The 19,896-nt window shown below is 44.7% G+C and overlaps 1 protein-coding gene across 3 annotated transcripts; it reads right to left on the bottom strand.

Moving 5' to 3' along the window:
- Positions 1-306: 306 nt before the first annotated feature.
- Positions 307-19,869, bottom strand: upSET. Of its 3 annotated transcripts, none has more exons than XM_064689129.1 (8): positions 19,738-19,869; positions 18,586-18,816; positions 11,656-14,528; positions 10,386-10,873; positions 10,119-10,311; positions 3,310-10,055; positions 3,025-3,245; positions 307-2,821 (listed from the first exon to the last, which is right to left on the bottom strand). In XM_064689129.1, exons 3-7 carry the CDS (start codon positions 13,779-13,781, stop codon positions 3,055-3,057), a joined length of 9,744 nt encoding a protein of 3,247 aa, XP_064545199.1. In that variant the 5' UTR covers positions 13,782-14,528; positions 18,586-18,816; positions 19,738-19,869; the 3' UTR covers positions 307-2,821; positions 3,025-3,054. The 3 variants fall into 3 exon arrangements, with proteins under 3 accessions (XP_064545199.1, XP_064545198.1, XP_064545197.1); XM_064689128.1 differs by having other exon boundaries at positions 18,586-18,837; positions 19,641-19,850; XM_064689127.1 differs by having other exon boundaries at positions 19,641-19,850.
- Between the last annotated feature and the right edge of the window lie 27 nt (positions 19,870-19,896).

The following is a 19,896-nucleotide window of genomic DNA, read 5'->3' as shown; positions in this document are numbered from 1 at the left end:
GATACGAATCAATTAACGTTAAATTCAAGACAAAGGAAAAATATATAAACTGCGGTTGTCACAATGACAAAATGTTTATCAATGGTTTGCAATATAAAAAAATAAAGGAACTATTACGTCCTCTTTACTTCACAAATACAACTCCACATATGCAAAAATAAAAACACCATAGTTCTATAATTTTATTTTCGTTTTATTTGTGTTTTTCGATTTTCTGTTTATTGGTAAAGAATCTTACGAATCCAATTTTTTAATGTATTTTACAGACGGAAGTGTTATGCTAACATTCGCGTGTGTTCTGCGTGTTTTTTGTTTTTAGTAAATAATTAACATATTTAATGTACATCAGTTAAACCAAATGTTAAGGCTAAAAACTCTACTCTTATTATTCAAATTCGCACTTAAAAGTTATGCAAAATACTTAAATTACAGTAAAAATGATTACATTGATTTTCCATCAAATAATTTATACGTAATTTCTTGTGTAATTCTGTAAAACTAATTTTCTTTTGCTTTTCTCCATTTTCTTTACGAAATTTTTTTAAATATATATTGTATCTAAATGTAGTTTAGTATTATACAGATCTTAAATAAATTAACAATATATTTTTTTAATATAAAATCGTTTTCTTAAGTTAGCATTTTGTATTTTACACTTTCTCCTTACAAAAATCGTTCTTGTGTTTGTTTAATATGTACATAAAGAATAACCCATAGAAAAAACAACAAAAGTAAATATAATATAGTTATCCTTCTACCTTCTATAGCATTTAAATATATTAGAATTCTTTTAAAAAATCATGTTTTTTAAGATGGCTTCCAATCTAAAACTCAATATTTTTTAAATGAATTTTTCACAGAAAGTTTATAAAATATATATTTTAAGAAATCAGCAAAAGTACTTTGAAGAAGTAAAAAGAAAATGTTCTGGCTATACTTCAAGAAAATTAATTTTTTTTTTTTTGAAAAGTTGTATAGAGAAGAAAAGTTGAAGCGAAATTTATGATGGAAGTTCTTTCATAGATAGGGTTTAGGCAATATTTATATTCTTGAAGTAGTCCCAAAAAGTAGAGAAAATATCAAATATTTTCAGACCATCCTAATTAACATTCAAAATTAATTTAACTAAGCGACGCCAATAAAATATGAAACTTTCATTTTAGAAGAGCCAATTTGAAACCATCTTAAGCAGCACAAACTTTTGAATTTGGAAATAATTGTAACGCTAAATTAAATATTATAAAAAAATTCTGCGAATCCAAAAGATTTCAACTGCTTAAATGTTAAATGTAAAAGTTGTTATATACAAAAATTAAAAATTTGTTTTCAATTTGTAAGTATTAAAAAAGGAGCGGATCTCTTTAATTGTTTTGGAGTTGTAATTCTTAAATATTAAATTAGTTAGACATATTCACAGGGTTAGGTGACTTTCCTATTTTTCTGGTATTTCTCGGAGACAACCTTGAGTAAATTGTTTTTAGAAACGAGAAAAAATAAATCAATCCATAAATAAGAAAGTATATTTTGTTTTAAGGGATTCTGAAGATTTGAATGAAATATAAATGAAATATCTGTGCTGGGAGTGGAAAGGGATTCTTACAAGCTAATTACGCGACGGCCTAGTTTAGAGCCTGTTATATACATTGTTTAAATTTTAAATTTGTTGTTGTTGTTGTTTTTAGGCATATGCTTAAGTTTAATTACGTTCAATTAACTCGCGTTTTGTACTCTTTTTTCAATGTTTAGCTTACAAACTAAAGTAGCGTTTGTTTTTTTTTCTTTTCTTTTTCGTTCTCTTTTTTTTTGTGGTTTTTTTTTTTTTTGGTTAAAACTAACAATTAAACAAGTTATTTTTTGTGAATTTTATGTACAAATATTTAACAATATGCGATTCGCTCTTACGTGTTTGCAAAATTTATTTATTTACAGTTTAGTTCCATTTATTTTGGTTTATAGTATTGCTTGCGTTTTAAGCCTGGTTATGTTGTTATCAATTTCCGTTTTAATCAGATGTGGTAGTTCATATTTTTTTCTTCTCTTATCAACTTTACAACTATTATAGGTTAATGAATAGTAAAAAAAAATCAATAATTATATATTGTGTACTCGTATTTTCTTTTGCATATTTCAATTAGTATAAATAAAAGTAAAAATTCTTGAAACTCTACGCAACTAAAAATGTATAATAGTAAAATATAATTTGTATATTAATACATATATGCATTTAAATTAGTTTAAAACAAAAGGAAATTTAATGTTAACTAACAAGTTGCTTACATTTTTTCTTTCAATTAGTTTGTTTCTCCTGTATTACTAAGCATTTTATACGTTTATAGCGATTATATATATATATCGTATTTATACTACTATATAAAGATATATTTATGGAGTAGAATTACATAAGTTGCTCGACTGTTACGAAAAGAAAAAAAAAACGCGACGACTTTAACTACTAGTTAGTTTAGCAGAAGGTATTTCTTATTTTTCGTTTTTTGTTTTTTTTTTTTTCTTGAAAATTACATTGCTGCTGTCTATTACATATAAACATATAGAGATATATGTATTCAAGTAGTATTAATTATAGCGAGTTATAGCGTTTACAACAAAAATAATAAGGATTTAATATTTGTGACTGCCGTTGCGTTTCTTCCGGGATTTTCTGTACATTTGTATAAATAAGGAAAGCGCGTTTAGCATATATATATATAGATCATCCTGTGGATACGCCAGCAATTGGTTGTTAGCAATACAGATTTGGATTGTATTTAACTGGGCTACATTTTTGGTTTATCCTGGTTTTAATTCCATCAATTGGAGATTGCTGTGTAAGAAAGATTTTTGTCATTATTATAAATATGAATAGGGATTATGCGCTATTTTTATACTCCATGTGACCATGGGCAGTTATTTGTTATAACTTTCTTATAAAAATAGTTGCATCTTTGTATTTTCAATTTCAATTGCATTTTATGTTTCACGATGTTCATTCAATGCATTGCTCATGGATATCGCATCTCTACCTACCCATTATCTGCTCAGCCTACGGCCTTGCGCCTAGGCACCATCTCGCCTGGTGGCCGCTGCAGCTGCCTTATCCACTATGCTACCGGCAGCTGTTGTGCTGGCGCCCAGGCGCTCGATGACGCGCGAATCACAGGAAATGGTGCGCTGCAGGCAACGTGAGCGTTCGCTCATCTTCTCCTGCTGCTGCTCCAGCAACGTGGGCGCCGCATTAAAGTGGCCACCTGCGAAAGAAAAGCGTACAATGGATAAGCGCCATGGATTTTTACTTTGGATTTATGAGCTTACCCTTGGGCTTGTCGTCGAACATGTGCAACTTGTGGGCGGTGCTCAGGATGCTGTTGACCGTGCTCAGCGTGGCTGCCGCTGAGTTCACCACAGAGTTCTTTGTGTTGCTCTTGACCGCCGAAGATTGCTGCTGCTGCTGCTGCTGTGGCAACTGCTGCTGCTGCTGCTGCTGGTAGTGGTGATTGTTGCTGTTGTTTTTCTGGTTTTGGTGAACGCTTATGGAATTGCGACGCTCACGCATCGCCTGAAAGCGCTCCGGTGACTGAAGCGAACATTTGTTGATGGTCTGCGGCTTGGCAAAGCAGCGCTCCGTTGGAGTTGTAGGCGTCGTGGGCGTTGTCGGCGCCGCATCCACAGAGGGCCGATGCCGCATGCGATACTCACTAATGGAGAGCTTGCGCTTGGGCATTGGCGCCGGCTCCGGCACTGTCAGCATGGGATTCAGGCGTGGATCATGGCTGGCAGTTCGTGTGTACAGCTTAAGCGGCGTTGTTGCCGGTGGCGGCATGCTCTCCAGCGCCGAAATAGCTTTACTGTTGGCGGCTACTGCTGGCGTGACAATTGCTGCAGCTGTTGATGGTGATGCAACAGCAACAGCTGGTACTGCCACCGCCGCCGCCGTCGCCGCTTTTGTTTTGGTGGCCTCCAAATACTCGGCCAAACTGGGCATGCTGCTGCTGCTGTTGATTTTGGCCATCGGCGAGGACACCAATGCTGCGCTCGCTGGCAACGCGGGTGGCTCCTGCAGTTTGCCATAAATCGTATTATAAAACGGCAATTGCTTAGCCGCCGAGCAGGCGCTGCCGGCAACGACAAGGGGCACCGACATGGACATGGGCATGGGCATGGACATGGCGGCTGGTGTTGCGAGTGTTGGTTGTGTTATCAGCACGGGTATTGGGGCTGCTGATATGGGTACGGGTTGTACAGTAAGTGTGTTTGGCTTAGTTAGAGCTGCCTTAACTAGTGCCGGCTTGGGCATCGTTGCATTTATTGCAGTTGGTGGCTGTTGCTGTTGCACCTTCTGTTTATTGTTGCCCTTGGTCTTGGTCGACACCTTGTCTTTATCCTTTTGCTTCTTTTCACGGTCCTTTTTCTTGCTCTTTTTCTTTTCCTTCTTCTCCTTTTTGATCGCTGCCGCTATGAGCGCTGCCTGCTGGCGACTGCCGCACATAGACTCCCGCCGCCGACTGATGGGCGTCAACTTGCCGCTGGCTATGGCAGCCGCCAGGCTCATCGAACCTACTGCCTCCTGCTGCTGCTGCTGATGATGATGGTGATGATGGTGGTTGTTTTCCTTGCGATGCTGCTGCTGTGCTGTTGGGGTCGTGGCAACTGCAGCTGTTACTGCTGCTGTTGCTGTCGCTTGTTGATGTTGCTGCGGTGCTTTGCTGCTGTTGAGCAATAAGCTGCTGCTGAGTATTTGGCTGTTGGGTTTGGTCAGCTCCTGCTCAAAGTTGGTTTGACGCTTCTTCGTTGTGGCAAGTATTGCAGATGTGGGCACTATAGTTGTTGGGCAGGGCGTGGCAGGTGTTATGCACATCGACATGGTGCGACGACGCAGCGCCGATTGTTGCTGCTGTTGCTCGAGCGTGTTGCTGTTGTGCTTCGTCTTGCCATTGGCTGTTGCTGTTGTTGTTGTTGCTGCTGTTGCTGTAATTGTCGTCGCCGCTGCTACTGCTGCAGATGTTGCAGCTGCAACTATTGCTGACAATTGCTGCTGCTGTTTGCTTTCTTTGGGCTGCTTCTTTTTGGGCTCAGGCGGCGGCGCCGCCGCCACCAAAGCGGCTATGGCAGCTGCCTTCAGCTTGTCCTTCTCCTTAGACTTCTTTTTATCCTTTTTCGACTTCTTCAGCTGCTTGTCGCGCTCCCGCTTCTCATCTTTCTCCTTGCCGGATTTCTTGGCGGGCAGATCTACGCCAGCAGTGTTGCTGCTGTTGCCCTTGCTGGAGCTGCTGCTGCTGCTGGTTGCCTTCTTGTTGCGCGATTGCAAGTAGGATATATTTTCCGCATGGAAGGATAACAAGCGCTCTTGTATATCCAGTTCGGTCAGATTTTTGCTGCTTGCTGCAGGCGTTTCTATTGCTAGCGTTGGTGTTGCTGACGTGGGTGTTGCTAATGCTTTAGTAGCAGCAGCAGCTGCTGCTGCTGCTGTTGCTGCTGCGGCTGCTGGTGTTGAGTTCACTTCCAGTTTGGGCTTCTTTTTGAGCGGCTCCTCTTCTTCTTTCACAGGTGCTACGCGCGCCTTGATAGCAGGCTTTACCGAATCCACAAGCGCTGTAGTTATTATTGTTGTTGTTGCTGTTGCTTCTGGCATTGCTGTTGCTGCTGCTGTGCGCAACAGCGACTCACCCGGTTTGGGCTCCGGGATTGGAGCGACTTTGCTGGCAACCGGTTTAATTGCTAGCTCTGGTTTAATCTCTATCTTAGGTTCCATTTTGGCCACCCGTTGTTTCTCCTCTGTTAAAGTCTCTGGCTTCGGTTGCTCCTGTTGCTGTTGTTGTTGCTGCTGCTGATGCTCCTGCTGCTGTTGTTGTTGTTCCTCCTGCTCGCGCTTGACCTTAAGCAGTTCCTCGAACTTATCACACGCCTGACTCTCCTCACGCTCCACATCAATCTTGACATCCTCCGCTGCGGCACTCGTGTCCTCTGGTTCGATCTTGACCAGATTGTCCTCGGCCACAATTTGCTGTGCGCCTGGACTGGGCGAGCGCAAGATGTCCACATCGTCATCCTGCTCAAAGTGCTGATGTGTCTCGACTTTCAAGTGCTCCGTTTTCGGTACCAATTCCTCCAACTTATGCTCCTCCTCGCCGGCGCTGCCAATGACATCAATATGCGGCTCCTCGGCTGCCGTCGCCTCGAGGCCACCGTTGCTGATGACCACCAGACGTCGCTTCTTAAGCGGCGTGCTAAAACCATTGGACAGCAGCGGCGAAGTCTGCTGCTGTTGCGGCGATATGCTGGGCGTGGGCGTAACCGGTGCCTGCGGCTGATTGTCATCGGTGGTCTCCTCGCTAATGGCCTGTCGCAGCCAGCGCTTCTTAACCGACGAATTGTTCTGCACTGAAGTCATCTGTGAGCGCTCTGTGGCCTCCACTTGATGTATAAACTGTTCCACCTTGAGCAGAGCCGGAGCTGGCGCATCCAATTGCATTTGCTGTTGGGGGATTTGCTGCACCTGCTGTTGCTGTTGCAGTTGCTCCCTGGAGCCATTTATTTCGCTCATGGCCGCCTGCACCAGGCTGTCCAGACCGGATTGTTGCTGGTGCTCGCATTGCTCCGATTGGAACCAGCTCGACATGAGCGTTTTCTTGGTCTTGGCCCCACTGGGCGGATATTTGAACTCGCCAACTGAAGGTGACTGCAACGGATTCACTATCGACTGCATCTGCTGCTGCGGCGGCGGCTGTTGCTCCAGTGGACCCATCGCAGCCTCAATTAGCAAACAGGCACTGCTTACCGCAGATGTTGCTGCCGGCGGCTTGAAGGGCTCGCAGTTATTGTGCGCCAGCGCCAGCAGCAAGTCGGCATCTTGATCCGCCGATTGCTGATGTTGCTGCTGCTGCTGCTGGAGGATGTTGCTGCTGTTGTTGGGAAGCTGTAAGGCTGGGGAGGCTAGCTCCGATTCGGTATGCGATTCAGCATCCGATTCGCTCAGACTTTTCCTGCGCTTGCTGTTGTTATTGTTGTTGTTGTTGTTGTAGCTGCGACTTACTTTGCGCTTCTTTTTGTTGCGCTTTGCCTTGCTGTTGTTGTTGCTGGTGGTGGGCGTGCCTATGCCCACTGCACTGGAATCGGCCGACTCGCTAATGGAATTGCTGCTCGCATTGCGTTTGCGGGGCGATGCTGGCGAATTGCTGGCACGCTGCTTGCCGCCCGACTGGCGACTGTCCGCGCCAGCAGCTGCTCCGCCTGCTTTTTTGCCGCGCGCCTCCTGCTTCTCCATTTTATCAATGGCACGCAATATGGCCTCTAGCTTGCGTTCCTCGCGAGATTTTGGTTTGTCCTTTTTAGCGGCGGGAGTTGATGTTGCCGGTGTGCTAGCTGTTGATGCGGACGTCGTCTCCTCCTCCTTGGCGTCTTGTAAGGGGCTGCTGATTGTTGTTGGTGTTGTCGCTTTCGCGGGCGTTTTTCGTGCGGCTGGCGTTGCATTAACATTGTTGTTATTGCTGCTGCAGTTGTTGTTGTTGTTGTTGTTATTGTTAGGCTGTAAAGACGCTTTCGTAGGCGTTTTCGTGGGCGATACTGGTGGCTGATATACCTGTGCTTGTGACGGTTGCTGCTGTGGCGACAACTGTTGCTGCTGGGGCTGTTGCTGTGGTTGATTCAACGACTGTGTTGCTGCTGCTACCTTGATAGGGGTTACAATGTGTGCTGTGGGCGTAGCATGCAAGGTTTGCAGCGCACTAACCGCCATGCGTGCCTCATCAGCCAACTGTTGCTGCTGCTGTGCGTAATGTTGCAGCTGCTGCTGCTGCTGTTGTTGCTGCTGTTGTTGCTGCTGCTTTTGCTGCTGCTGTTGCTGCGCTTGTTGCTGCTGTTGTTGATGCACATTGACCTGCTGCTGCTGCTGCGGCTGCAGATAGTACGTGGTCATCGGCTGCTGTGCCGCAGCTGCTGCTGCAATTACCGCCAGCGGCTCCTGTTGCTGTTGTGTCTGCAACAGCGAAGGTTGCTGCTGTGTCGGCTTCTGCAGCAGTTGTGGAGATAGCAACATGGGCGTCGGTAGCGCTGCGAGTATTTGCTGCTGTTGCTGGGTCGGACTGCGCTGCAGCAGCGATGTCTGTTGCTGCTGTTGTTGATGCTGATGCTGCTGCTGATGCTGCTGCTGATGCTGTTGCTGCAGCTGCAATGTAGGCGACTGCAACTGAGTCGGTGTGGGCGATGGAATGGACACAGATGGCGATGAGGAGGAGGTACAGATTCCAGAATCGTGCAGCACACTGGACATAGAAACGGAGCACGAATTGTTGCTGTTGCCGCCATTGCTATTGCTACTGCAGAGCATTGCAGCAGCAGCAGCTGTTGCAGCTGCTGTCGCTGATGCCGTCGCCGCCGCCGTCGCACCGCTGCCAACTGTTGCCGTCACCAGGGCCGCCGAACTGGGCTTAAAGCCCAAGTTCAACTGGCTCAGCTGCGGACTATTAAGGCCCATATGGCTGCTGCTCTCACCGCTGGAGGAGGTGGAACGATTGCGTGCTGTCGCCGCTGCCGCTGCTGCTGCTGCAGCCGCCACAGTGCTGCTGCCCAGGCCCATGGTGAGCTGTATGGCTGCCGCGCTGTTGGCAGCTGTTGCCGCTGCCGCCGCAGCAGCGGCCGCCTTGTTGCGATGACTGCTGCGCGGCTGAGCGGGCGGCGCCTGCAGCTGCTGTTGGACAGCGAGCGGCAGGGCGAAAAGGCAATCGCTGCCCAGATCACAGGCACAGCGCGTGCTCGTCGGCTGTATGACCGCCGAATGAGATTTCTTCTGTTCGACGGCGGCCAAATCATGCGGTTCATGCCGCACAGTTATCTCCGTCTGTGCCCGAATGTGCGTCAGCGCCACAATATACAGATGCAGTGTGCCTTTCTCGAAATAGTGCTGCAGTTCGGCGTTGGGACGGCAGGAGCGGCGCACGAAGCGCGCATCGTTGCCATAGGTGCGCGTATCGACACAGACTTCGGGTCCTTTGAGGTAAGCGGGCAGCGGTGGTGGCGGATGCTGATGTGCCATCTGGGGATGCGTTTGCATGGGCGCCTCGACGCCAGGCAGCTGATAGAAGAACACAAACTGTCCAGGCGTCTTGTGCACTTTGAAGCTATTCAAATAGTTACTCGGCGGCGGCGTATTCATGTTCACGGTGGGATTCTGCGTGCGAAACTGTGTGGTCAGCATGTATTTACCCCGTAGCTCGTGAATGGGCGCATGCGGCGCCAGATCAATGCTGCTGATCAACACCTTGGCACCCGCATAGGGTATCAGTTGGGCGCGCTTCTCCAGTTCACTGGCACAACCGCCGGCAATCAGACGCAATGCCTTATTCTCCGTATTCTGTATGCTCTGCAGCAGGCTGGGCTGCTTCTGTATGGCGTGCAGGCGGGCGCGCAGCTCCGGCGAATAATGATTTGTGACCGCGTATTCATAGTGTTCGATCCATTGACGCAAGTTGGCCGCATGCTTCTCGGCGGCGGTCAGGGCGGGACTGCTGCCGCCGCTGCCATCGCCATTGGATTTGCTCTTGCGCTTGCTGCTCTTCTTTGCCGACTTGGTGCTGGCTGTGCCGCCGGCCGTGCCGCCACTGGCATTCAGTTTATCGCCGCTCTTCTTGCTCTTCTTGAGCGTAACGGCGGCGCCATCTTTGGTTTTCTTCGATTTCTTGTTAAGGCCGACAGCGCCAGTGCCAAATCCGCCATTTGGTCCGGCTCCCAGCCGCTGCTGCTGCTGCTGTTGCTGCTGCTGCTGCTGGTGTTGCTGCAGCTCTTGGCTGTTGTACAGTAGTCCAGCCGCTGCTGTTGCTCCGGCGCCCAGTGAATTGGCTGCTGCCGCGGCTGAAGCGGCGGCGGCGGCCGCAGCGGCAACTGCTGATGTGGGTGCACCACTTGCCGCCTGTGTGGCCACCAGCAGCATATGCTCCCGTCGCTTTTGACGCTGTAGCGCACGTGCTCTGGCCTTGTCCACGGGTCGCGGCTGGCACAGCTCGCACTGATACTCTTCGGGTATGTTGAGACGGTCAATACCCATGCAGTCCACGTGCTGCCAGGCTCTGTTGAAGCAAATAGTTTTGGATTAGTTAGCGCCAGAGCACGGGCGGTTCTGGAATACTCACGAGCACTTGTCACAACATATCATATAGCCATCATCGTGGGTTAGTTCACATATGCAGCGCGTGACTGAATCATCCTCAGCTTCCGCTTCGGGCGCCGTTTCCGTCTCCTCGCCGGGATCGATGTCGGCACCGGCCAGACGCGAGCTGCCGCTTATAGCCGAGTGAGCATCATCATCAGGCACATGCCGTCCAACTGTGCAGACAAAATACCATTAAATTTAGTTTTGCGCTTGGCAAAGAGCAGAATTCACATTTAGTATAACTTACTCTGCTGCCCAAAGTAGCTGCTATAGCTGCCTGGAGCTGGTGCGGCGCCTGCCACCGTTACACCAATGCCACCAAGAGACCATTGCTGTGGCTGCTGTTGCTGCGCGGATGTGCTTCCAGCGGTGGCTGCCTGCTGCTGTTGTTGTTGCTGCTGCTGCTGTTGCTGTTGCTGCTGCTGCTGCTGGGAGGCGTACGTATGATCCTGCATAATAGCATGCAGTTGCTGCAAACGCAAATCCTGTGTGTGCACAGGCACTGGTCGCACCTCTTCAATGTATAGCTCCTCCTCGTTTGCGCTCAACTGCGGCTGCTGCTGCTGCTGTTGTTGCTGCTGGGTCTTCAACATAAGCGTTGTTGCCTCCACGTGCACTGGTGGCAAATGTGGCGCCGCTGGCGAACCCAACGTTATCGCCGTGTGCAGACTCGTGTTGGAATTGGTGCGGAGATTACCGGTCAGATTGCTAATGCTGCTGCTGCTGTGGCTCAGGCTGCAGAGGCGATGCAAGAAAATAAATTAAAATATTTGTTAGTTGTGCGCGTTGACAATATTAAAAGACTCGATGACTCTTTTAACAAAAACCTTTCCGTTCTGATGCCGGCACAGAAGTAAACAGAGCTCGATATCGATAGCTACAGATGAATCTGTATACAGTAGGTGGGGGTAACACAGCTGCATGGTGCTCAGAAATCAGGGTAACTTTTCCGTATCGAAATTTTCTCCGCTAACAATAAATTTTTGTCTAGCAAACTTGAGGCAATTTTTATTTTCATATTCAACAACTGTCAAATGGCAAACAAACTAGATCAAAATTGTATTATAAATGCACCTTGACTAATTACTTGAATTGGAAATATTTCAATTTTATGCTTGACAGAGTTCAAATTCAAGAGCTCGTTTGCAATACTCTATTACAATATGACAGAAAATGTGCTGACAATTTCGACTCTTAAGAACTGCTAATCTGACTTTGAATATAATACCTATAAGTTTTTTCCGATTCTTATGAACGCGTCGATGTCAAAAACTGCAAGAGCTGAAGAAAATACAATTGGTATGTAGATATCTCTATTGAATATCTCCTCTTGCTATCACCATTTAATATTCCGAATGGATTTTTCGACTATTCGTAAACTAAATAAACTATATTCCTCAGATTAAAATAAGAATGAAAATTGAGACATTATCTGAACAATTTAAATATCGTAATTTATCGCAAAGTAACTATTACTATATAAAAGAGTAGTTGCTATATCAAAGCTAATCACTCACCTGTGCTTATAATACTCGACCACATTGGGTGGCGGCTTGCGGATGGTTGCTGCTGTGAGAGCCTCGTGCTGCAGATGTTGTTTGCGCTCCAGTGATGTGGCTCGACTACTTGGCGCACTGACCGATTGGCGACGCGCCGCCGTTGCCGACATGTACGAGGACATTGCGGCACTGCCGCTGGCAAAGCCATGCGAGGAGATGCTCACCGAGGGTGTGCTGGAGGAGGTTACCGTGAGATATGATGCGGATGATGCTGATGGCGATGGCGATGAAGCTGGTGTCAATGTTGCTGCTGACGAGCTGGGCGACATGCCTGCCGCCGCCTGATAGTGGGTCAGCAGCAGATTACCCGACGACGCTGTCACTGCGCTGCTACTGCCGCTAACGCTGCTGCTGCTGTTGTTGTTGTTGTTACTGCTGTTGCCACCGTATATAATTTGCGTAGGTGCTGATGTTGGCTGCGGCGGCGGCATGCTTGTATTTGTTGCTGCTCCCGCTGCTGCTGCTGCTGCTGTAACTGTTGGTGTTGTCTGCTGCTGATAGCGCTGCTGCTGCTGACTGAAGGACTTTTGGGCCATGCTCTGCAAAATGCGTGCCGACAACTCGTCTGTCATCTGCGTGCCATTCACAATCATCACATCATCGGTGATCAGCGACGATTGGTGGTGATGCTGCTGCTGCTGCTGTTGCTGCTGATGATCGGTGCTGCTGTCACTGCTGCTGCTGCTGCTGTTGTAGTGTATGCGCTTGGGCTGGCCCTGCGGCTGATGCTGCTGTATGACGGTGCCGTGCGAATTGACAAACTTAATGGCGCCCGGCGTGGACTGCTGCAGCATGTAGCCGCCACCGCCGCCCGTGGCCGATGTCGTCTTCTGCTGCAGCTGCGTGCCCTGCGGCAAATTGGCGGCCAACTGTTGAAGCGGTTGCTGTTGCAAGACATACTTTGTGTTGCTGCCTGCAGTCAGTTTGCCAAGCTTGTTGGGCGTCAGCTGCAGCTGCTGCTGCTGCTGTTTGGCGTAGACATTCTGCTGCTGCTGAGGGACGGCAGCAATGGACAGCCCGGTGGCTGCGCTGCCAACGCTGTTGTATTGCTTGACAAATTTGGTTTTGACTCCTGCTTTGTGTGTTGCCTGCTGTGAGGAGATAAAAGCTTTAAACTGCTGTTGTTGTTGTTGCTGGTGCTGCTGCTGCTGCTGTTGTTGTGGGTGATGTTGCTGCAACATATTGCCAACACTTTTAACAGTTATCTTTTGATTGGCCTTCTTGAGCAGAGCCGCAGCTGCGCCGCCAGCTGCTGTCGTTATCGCCGGCCGATTGGCCACAGCATTTACATATTTCTGCTGTGCCGCTGCTGCTGCTGGCTGCACAATTATCTGCGGCGGCTGCTGCTGCTGCTGTTGCTGCGGAGGCACATACGATTGGAGTCGCGTTACAACACGGGAGCCCAACGTCACCTTATGCATTAGCGGCGTTGTTGTTGCCTGCTGCGTTGCCTGCGCGTAGCCTTGCAATTGTTTTGTATTGGCGCCAGCACCCACGGTTTTGTAGGCGCTGACAGTGCCAAACTTCTGCTGTTGTTGCTGCTGCTGCTGCTTAATTGCGGGCGTGGCCGTCACATAGGGCAAATTCTTCGCGTTGACATAGCTAAGCTGCTGCTGTTGCTGCTGATGTTGTGACTGGGAGGACATGGATGGCGCCTGCTTAGACAGCACCGTGAGATTACTAAGCAAAAGCTGGGAGTTATGTGGCGGCGCCGCGGCTGAGGTATCGATGATGACATTGCTAGTACTGCCATCGGTAGTAACAATCTTGTAGATTTGCGGATTAAGCAATTCATGTTGCTGCTGCTGGTGTGGCATATGCTGCTGTTGCGTTGCTGTCGTACGCACCGCGTACTTTTGAGCGGGCTGCGCTTGAATGGACATGCGCCGCTGCATGGTGCGCTTCAGCTGCGCCTGCGTTGAGAGGCTGCTCCCATCGATGACAATATGCGGTGGATGCTGCTGCTGCTGTGGCCCGCTGATGCCAATTCTGCTGCTGACGCTGTTGTTGCTGCTGCTGTTGCTGTTGCTGCCGCTGCTGACGACAGGTTCCACAAAGACCGTGTCGTGCGTGGACATGGGCATTTTTACAAATTTTATTGCTCACCAAATAATATTTGTATATTTTTATATATATATATGCGGTATATTGTTTTAAAACTAAATTTTTATGCTTTAGACGGGGGCGGGGGATGCTTTTTACTGGTGCTAAGTTTTTGTTGCTCTTTTGCTTCTTATGTTGCTGCTTATGCTTTTTAACTTTTGGCATTTCACAACACTACTTCACTAGACATCTTTTTCACTAGAAGCTTTTGCCTCTGCGGCCGCCGCTGTTGTTGTTGTTGTTGTTTTTGTTGTAGTTCTTGATCTTGTGACTTTAGCCGCGTTGCGCTGCTGTCCCTGTTGCTACTGCTTCTATTGGTGATGGTGCCCCCAAACCTTTGGGGGCCTAATGCATAACCAGAAATGCTCTTTTCGGCGGCGTTTGCCTGACCGCTGCTGGCAGCTGCTAATTGTAGGCGGCGCGCATTCAAATTGCAAAAACGATTTCCAACACTGTGCCACATTACATTGTTAGCCATTACAAACATAACGGTGCGTATTGTTCCTTCTACTTCTCTTCTCTACTGAGTCGACGCTTCCTATTGGCGCGCCTACTGTTACTTTTCCTATTGCAGTTAAATTCTAACACTCGTTGTTCTTGTTCTCGGCGTGTCGTTGTTTTGTTTTGTTTTGTTTTGTTTTCTTTTTGTTGTTCTTGTTGTTGTCCAGCACAACGAAACTGCTTAAAATTTAACTCATCAAACGATCTTTCGTTGTATGTTCCATTTGCTGCAAAGAAATAACAAAGAAAACGATTTTAATACAAATGCAGATTAAACTAGGTTACATTTTTTATTTAATAAATCCTAACATCATTTATGCTGCTTGCAGCTCAATACATAAGCTTAGTTCAAATTTCAACAATCGGTAATCAATAAGTGGCTTCTTTTACTAATCTATCGGACAGCGTTGCCAGGTGCTAGTTTAAGGCTTATGTAATTCAAATAACAACAAAAACCAAACGCATGCGCGTCACAAACTTTTGGTATGTACTTTTCGTGTGCTTCGCGGCTGCATTTGCAGCGAGAGTAAGCTTAAAGCGAGTAGTAGCTAACAACTCGTCAACTCGTTAATAGAGAGCCAACAAAAAAGCCGCACACATCAAAGCTGCCAAAGCAGACCAAAGTGATACGTTATGAGCCTGCATTGTTTACACTTGTATGCGTGCGCAAGCACCGTGGGGCGGGGGCCTTTTGCCATCTAAACCAATGCCCCCTCCCCCCTCCCCCGCCACCCCATATTTCGAGTGCATTTAACTTAAAGAAAAAAACCTGTTCTTTTGACTCTTAGTCAGCCATCATTTTTATGGACAACGCTAAATCAACGCAAGTCAAAATCGCGATTCCATCTAATACATTCTGTAGGGTTTTTGTATTATATACATATATTTTGACCATTGTTTATTCATGTAGACAATTTTGATCTATGTTACTTTAATATATTTTCAAAATGGTTAATAATAGGATGAATTTTATTTTCTTCCTTTCGTGGACAAATTCTCTTATTCCGATTGTGTCTTCTTCTTCCCGTTCTATTAGCCCAGCCTCAAAGCACAGTATTTGTTATTTGGCATTTCTGCTATGTGCATGTTTATCTAATTTTATAGTATTTCTTTCACAGTTGCTCTCCACCTAGCTATTCGCATTTACAATTTACATAAGTATATATGAATGTACATCGAAGTACGAATTGCTTTTGCTTTTGGCCGTTGCCAAAGCCAAAGCAAAAAGTGAATGCACTAATTTTGCCTTGGCACCCGGCGCGGCATTCACGGCAGTCGACGACATCGTCTTACTCGCCGCTGCATTGTTGCTGTTGTTACCGTTGTCGTTGTTGTTGTTGTAGCTGCTGCTGCTCTTTTAAGTATCTATTGCCAGTTGTAGTTGTCGTCTTCTCTCGTGGCATGCACTTGGTTCTCGTAGTTTCTGAGTGCGCGCCTATTGAAATTTAATTTCGAATTGTAATAAGACTGCCGGAGGAAGCGAGGGCAACGCATTTACATCAACTGCTCAATTGAATGCATTTGATGTGTTTGTTTTGTTTTACTTTGTCATCAATTTGAATAGAAATGAGGAAAATAAATAAAAAGAGAATAAGCTGTACACAATTAAATAGACTTGCGAAATGCTAATTGCACAGTCAATGTGTTTATGTAACCCCATGATAGGTGTAATAAATATGCATGTATGTAAATGCCAAATGAATAACACATAAATGTATAACAGCTATATTTGGACAGTTATGTAACGGTATGCATTTCACTGTTAAATATGTACATATGCAATACATGCAAAAGTTCTAGCTCAAAGTTATTTCCTTTCCATTTGATGTAATTCCTCTATGTACATAATAATGTACATATGTAACTGTGAGCACATGTATTCTTTCCGTTTCATGTTGTATTTCCCAATAACAGCGACGAACATAAGCATAGTTCGTCTAGCCCCAAGATAAGAGCAGCAAATATATGTATTTTCCACTCGGGCTGGGTTGCCGCAGATTGATTTAGTGTGTGTGAGTGTATAAAAATCTTGTGTTGTGAAATAAAACGACCCAATTTAAAAACTAAACAAGCATCTTTAAGTTGCAAGCTAAATTTAATTCAAACACACATACATGTCTAAATAAATAGGCAGATATGTTAAAATACTTTATAAGTGTTAATGCGAGAAACAACTTTTAGCAAAAGCTTTAACCCTACCCCAACCTTCTTTTAAAATGCGCGCCATAAACAATTTGCATTCATGTGTGTGCGGCGTTCAGATGCGAAAGAGCATGTTTGAATGCACATTGAAACTGATTGACACACGTTTACCGCGAATGACCGCAGTGCTTTTCCGTAAGCTTTATTGGCGTTGAAAAAAGAAGGAGAAACTCACTGTGTTTGAAAAGCGACGGTTGGGCATTTGCCAGAAACGGCGTCAGATCAAAAGCAAAGCTTCCAAACGGAAAAAATCTAATCGAGTCAAACGATCGATAACAATATCTAACACTGAGACTGTCTATCGACTACCCGTACTCGTTGTAGATGCATCACTCTGGGCCTGTGTAGCCAATGACATTACAACAATACGGCTAATATCAGCATTGCCAGTGGGTAATTATATATAGACACATACATATGTATGTATATCATGGGCAGACACCCACACACCTGCAGTTTGCGTGTTGCACACTATCCGTATTTGTTTGTATTTAACACATGGGCTTTAATGATGCCAGACCATGATGCTAGTGTCAACTAATTGCGTCTTAGTTTTGTTATTCTCGCGCGTATTTAATACGCTTGTATGCCGATTGGAATTGCTTGAATAATTTTAATGGGGTATTATTGGATAATCTTTTTACAGACTAACATTTGCACATCTGTGTAAAGCAATGGCATTACTGAGTAATTTTAATAAAAAAAAATATGTATAATATACATATTAATACATATGTAATCTAATAGGTTACATATTTAGAAAACTTCTTGCACATCCTCTTTCGCCCATTATACCTATACACAAATCAATGCATGTGTGTGACTGCATGTGTATTAATACGTACATACACTTGGATACACATGCACATTTTTGGCGGGGGTGTATGCGCGGCAAATACTGGCATCCCTTGAATTATTGAATATTTTTTCTGATTTTCGCTTGCATCGGTCATGTTGAGGAGTGTGTACATATAAGTTTCGTATGCGCCAAAGCATTATATACATATTAAAAACTTGTCCATCAACTTTTGCTTTCATTTTTGCCCATACCACAGAAAGTAGCGAAAAATCGTACAGGGCAGGCGAGGCAAAAATCACGTATGCGTAAAGAGTAGCAGTGGCGACGAGTAGAATGGACCATGCGCAAGACAGAGACAAATAGATAAAACACATACCAGTAAAGTGTACAACAGCGGCCAACTTAATGGTGTACAAGCGTGTAAGCGCAAGAATTGGGAATAAATCATTTGACGAAAACATAACACAAGCTTGGAGTGTACAGCAAAAATGGAAAAGCAAAGGAAATTGAAAAGAAAAAATATCAAAGCGACGGCGGTGCTGTTCTAGCATATGAAATTTAAATGAAACGCAATTTCAATATGGCGGAGACATTGCAAATGATTTTAATGTAAAAACTGCATGTTTAAAACAAATATTTGGTATTTAAAATGTTGCCAATTAATTTAACGTTGTTTCGCTATTGCTGCGCATGTCAAAACAATGCAGCGCGCAAGAAACATACATAAAGTGGTGGTAAATCAGAATAATAAGTACGTGCATCACTTCATAAGCATATTAAAGATTCCAAGTAGACGTTTTACAAACAATTATATGGGATCTTGATTTCATATATTTCACGCACAAATTAACTAAAACAATAATTCGGTTTCTATAAATGTAAACTTTGCATAGCTGGCAACTCTATGGAACTCAATTATGCACAACTAACTTCACGTTGCACAAAAGAAAATCGCAAGCAAAACAAATGAACGCGCAAGCTATATGCCAAGTACGCAAGTGGGAGCGAGAGCAGTATATGCTTGCTTTGGGGGAAAAGTACGAAATTAAATATGGCGACCCACTGTGCGAAAAAAAAGCTCGAAAATGGCAATATCAGTTATTGTAAACATATAATTTGACAATATGAATACTTATAACAGTTCACATTATTTGCAGCCCAAAGACAACGCGATTGCTTTCAATGTCAAGTGGCAAAGAAATTATTAAAATAAGATTACTACCAATACTGCATGATTTGCGCGCGCGTTAATTTTGTTTTGTTTACCAGTATAATTTACTCACCGTGTATGATTATTTTGTATCACTTAATTGTACACAACACGAGATTTATATGGCATGCTCCGATTTCGGTTTAATATGTAGCATTTGCTTTTTTCGGCACTTGAATTTCGTTTTGCATGCACTTGCTTGTTTGCTGTTTTTCACATTTTCAGAAATTCGAAACGAACGCACTGTAATTTGGCTTGCAGGTTTTGTAGTTGTGAAACGCGGCGTTGTTTTAACGTTTGCTGCCTGCTTAAATAAACGTTTCCACTTTGATTAATCAATTTTATTATTAATACGTATGGCATAAGAAACAACGAAAATGCGCACGAAAACACGTACTGAGCATGTGTCAGAGCGAGATGGCAATACTGTGCTATGCTGCGCGCGCACTTGTATTATGAAAGCAACATATAGTGTGGCCGTTTTAGCGTGCATGCCAACTAGCACAAATCCTACCTATTATCGGCTATTTTATTTTGTTCGCGATGCTGCTTCTTCTACCTTGTCTTTCTTTAGCCTATTACTACTGCGCCTGCCATTCCGCAGTGTACTTTATAGTGCTGTACGTACATTCGTTTTGTCTTTCTGTCTGTTCGTCTATACATACATATATGCATGCATGTACACACACGGCGCCACCGAAATATGTACCTACGTACATATATAAAAATCTATACGCGGATGTTGCCGCTCATATACACAAAATTTGTTATATTTTAATATTGAAAAACTACACGCTTATAAAGGGTAAACATGCCCGCCAACTGGAAAACAAACGAATGCACTTAATTTGTACATATAAGGTAACTGTTTTATAGCAGACAACATATGTACATAGAATTATCCATATGTAGGTGCCCCTACAATTAATCACATTGTTAAAATAAGTACAACTATAATATGACAAAAAAAAATTAACTACATTTGTACAATTCTTTACATTTTGTACCTCGTTTCGTAGTCACACACAAACACACGCTTAAAAATATACAATGTATGTATGTATATAGACCGCTGCTACAACACTTTAATGGCATCTCGCTTACACTAACGCTTCGTACGCATTTTACCTTTCACGTCCTATGTGTTTTCCATTTTTACCAACACGCTAATAAGATAAATTTAAAAACTACATTTTAAGCTATAACTAACACGTTTCACCATTACATTTTAGGATATTGCGTAAGCTGCACTTGAGAACAGTGCACAAAACAATTTTTTTATAATTTATTTGTTGTTTTAACACCTTTAAACGCGTTTCACACTGCGCGTTACTCCGACTCTTCTTCTTCATCTAGTGTAAGCGCAAGAATGTTAACTTATGGC

Source organism: Drosophila montana, unplaced genomic scaffold (assembly GCF_035044405.1).
Source record: "Drosophila montana isolate Dmon_TW-CO22-7 unplaced genomic scaffold, ASM3504440v1 contig_3217_1, whole genome shotgun sequence".
NCBI classification, from domain to species: Eukaryota; Metazoa; Arthropoda; class Insecta; order Diptera; family Drosophilidae; genus Drosophila; species Drosophila montana.
The sequence above is the reverse complement of the archived record's forward strand: the minus strand, read 5'-3'. Positions and strand labels throughout refer to the sequence as shown.

Excerpts from the sequence above, each read along its gene's own strand:
- upSET (XM_064689129.1), bottom strand. The coding sequence starts at position 13,781 with ATGCCCATGTCCACGCACGACACGGTCTTTGTGGAACCTGTCGTCAGC. Across the intron at positions 10,874-11,655 it reads GTCGAGTATTATAAGCACAG|CCTGAGCCACAGCAGCAGCA; the intron begins GTGAGTGATTAG and ends TCGCCTCTGCAG. Across the intron at positions 10,312-10,385 it reads CAGCTACTTTGGGCAGCAGA|TTGGACGGCATGTGCCTGAT; the intron begins GTAAGTTATACT and ends TTGTCTGCACAG.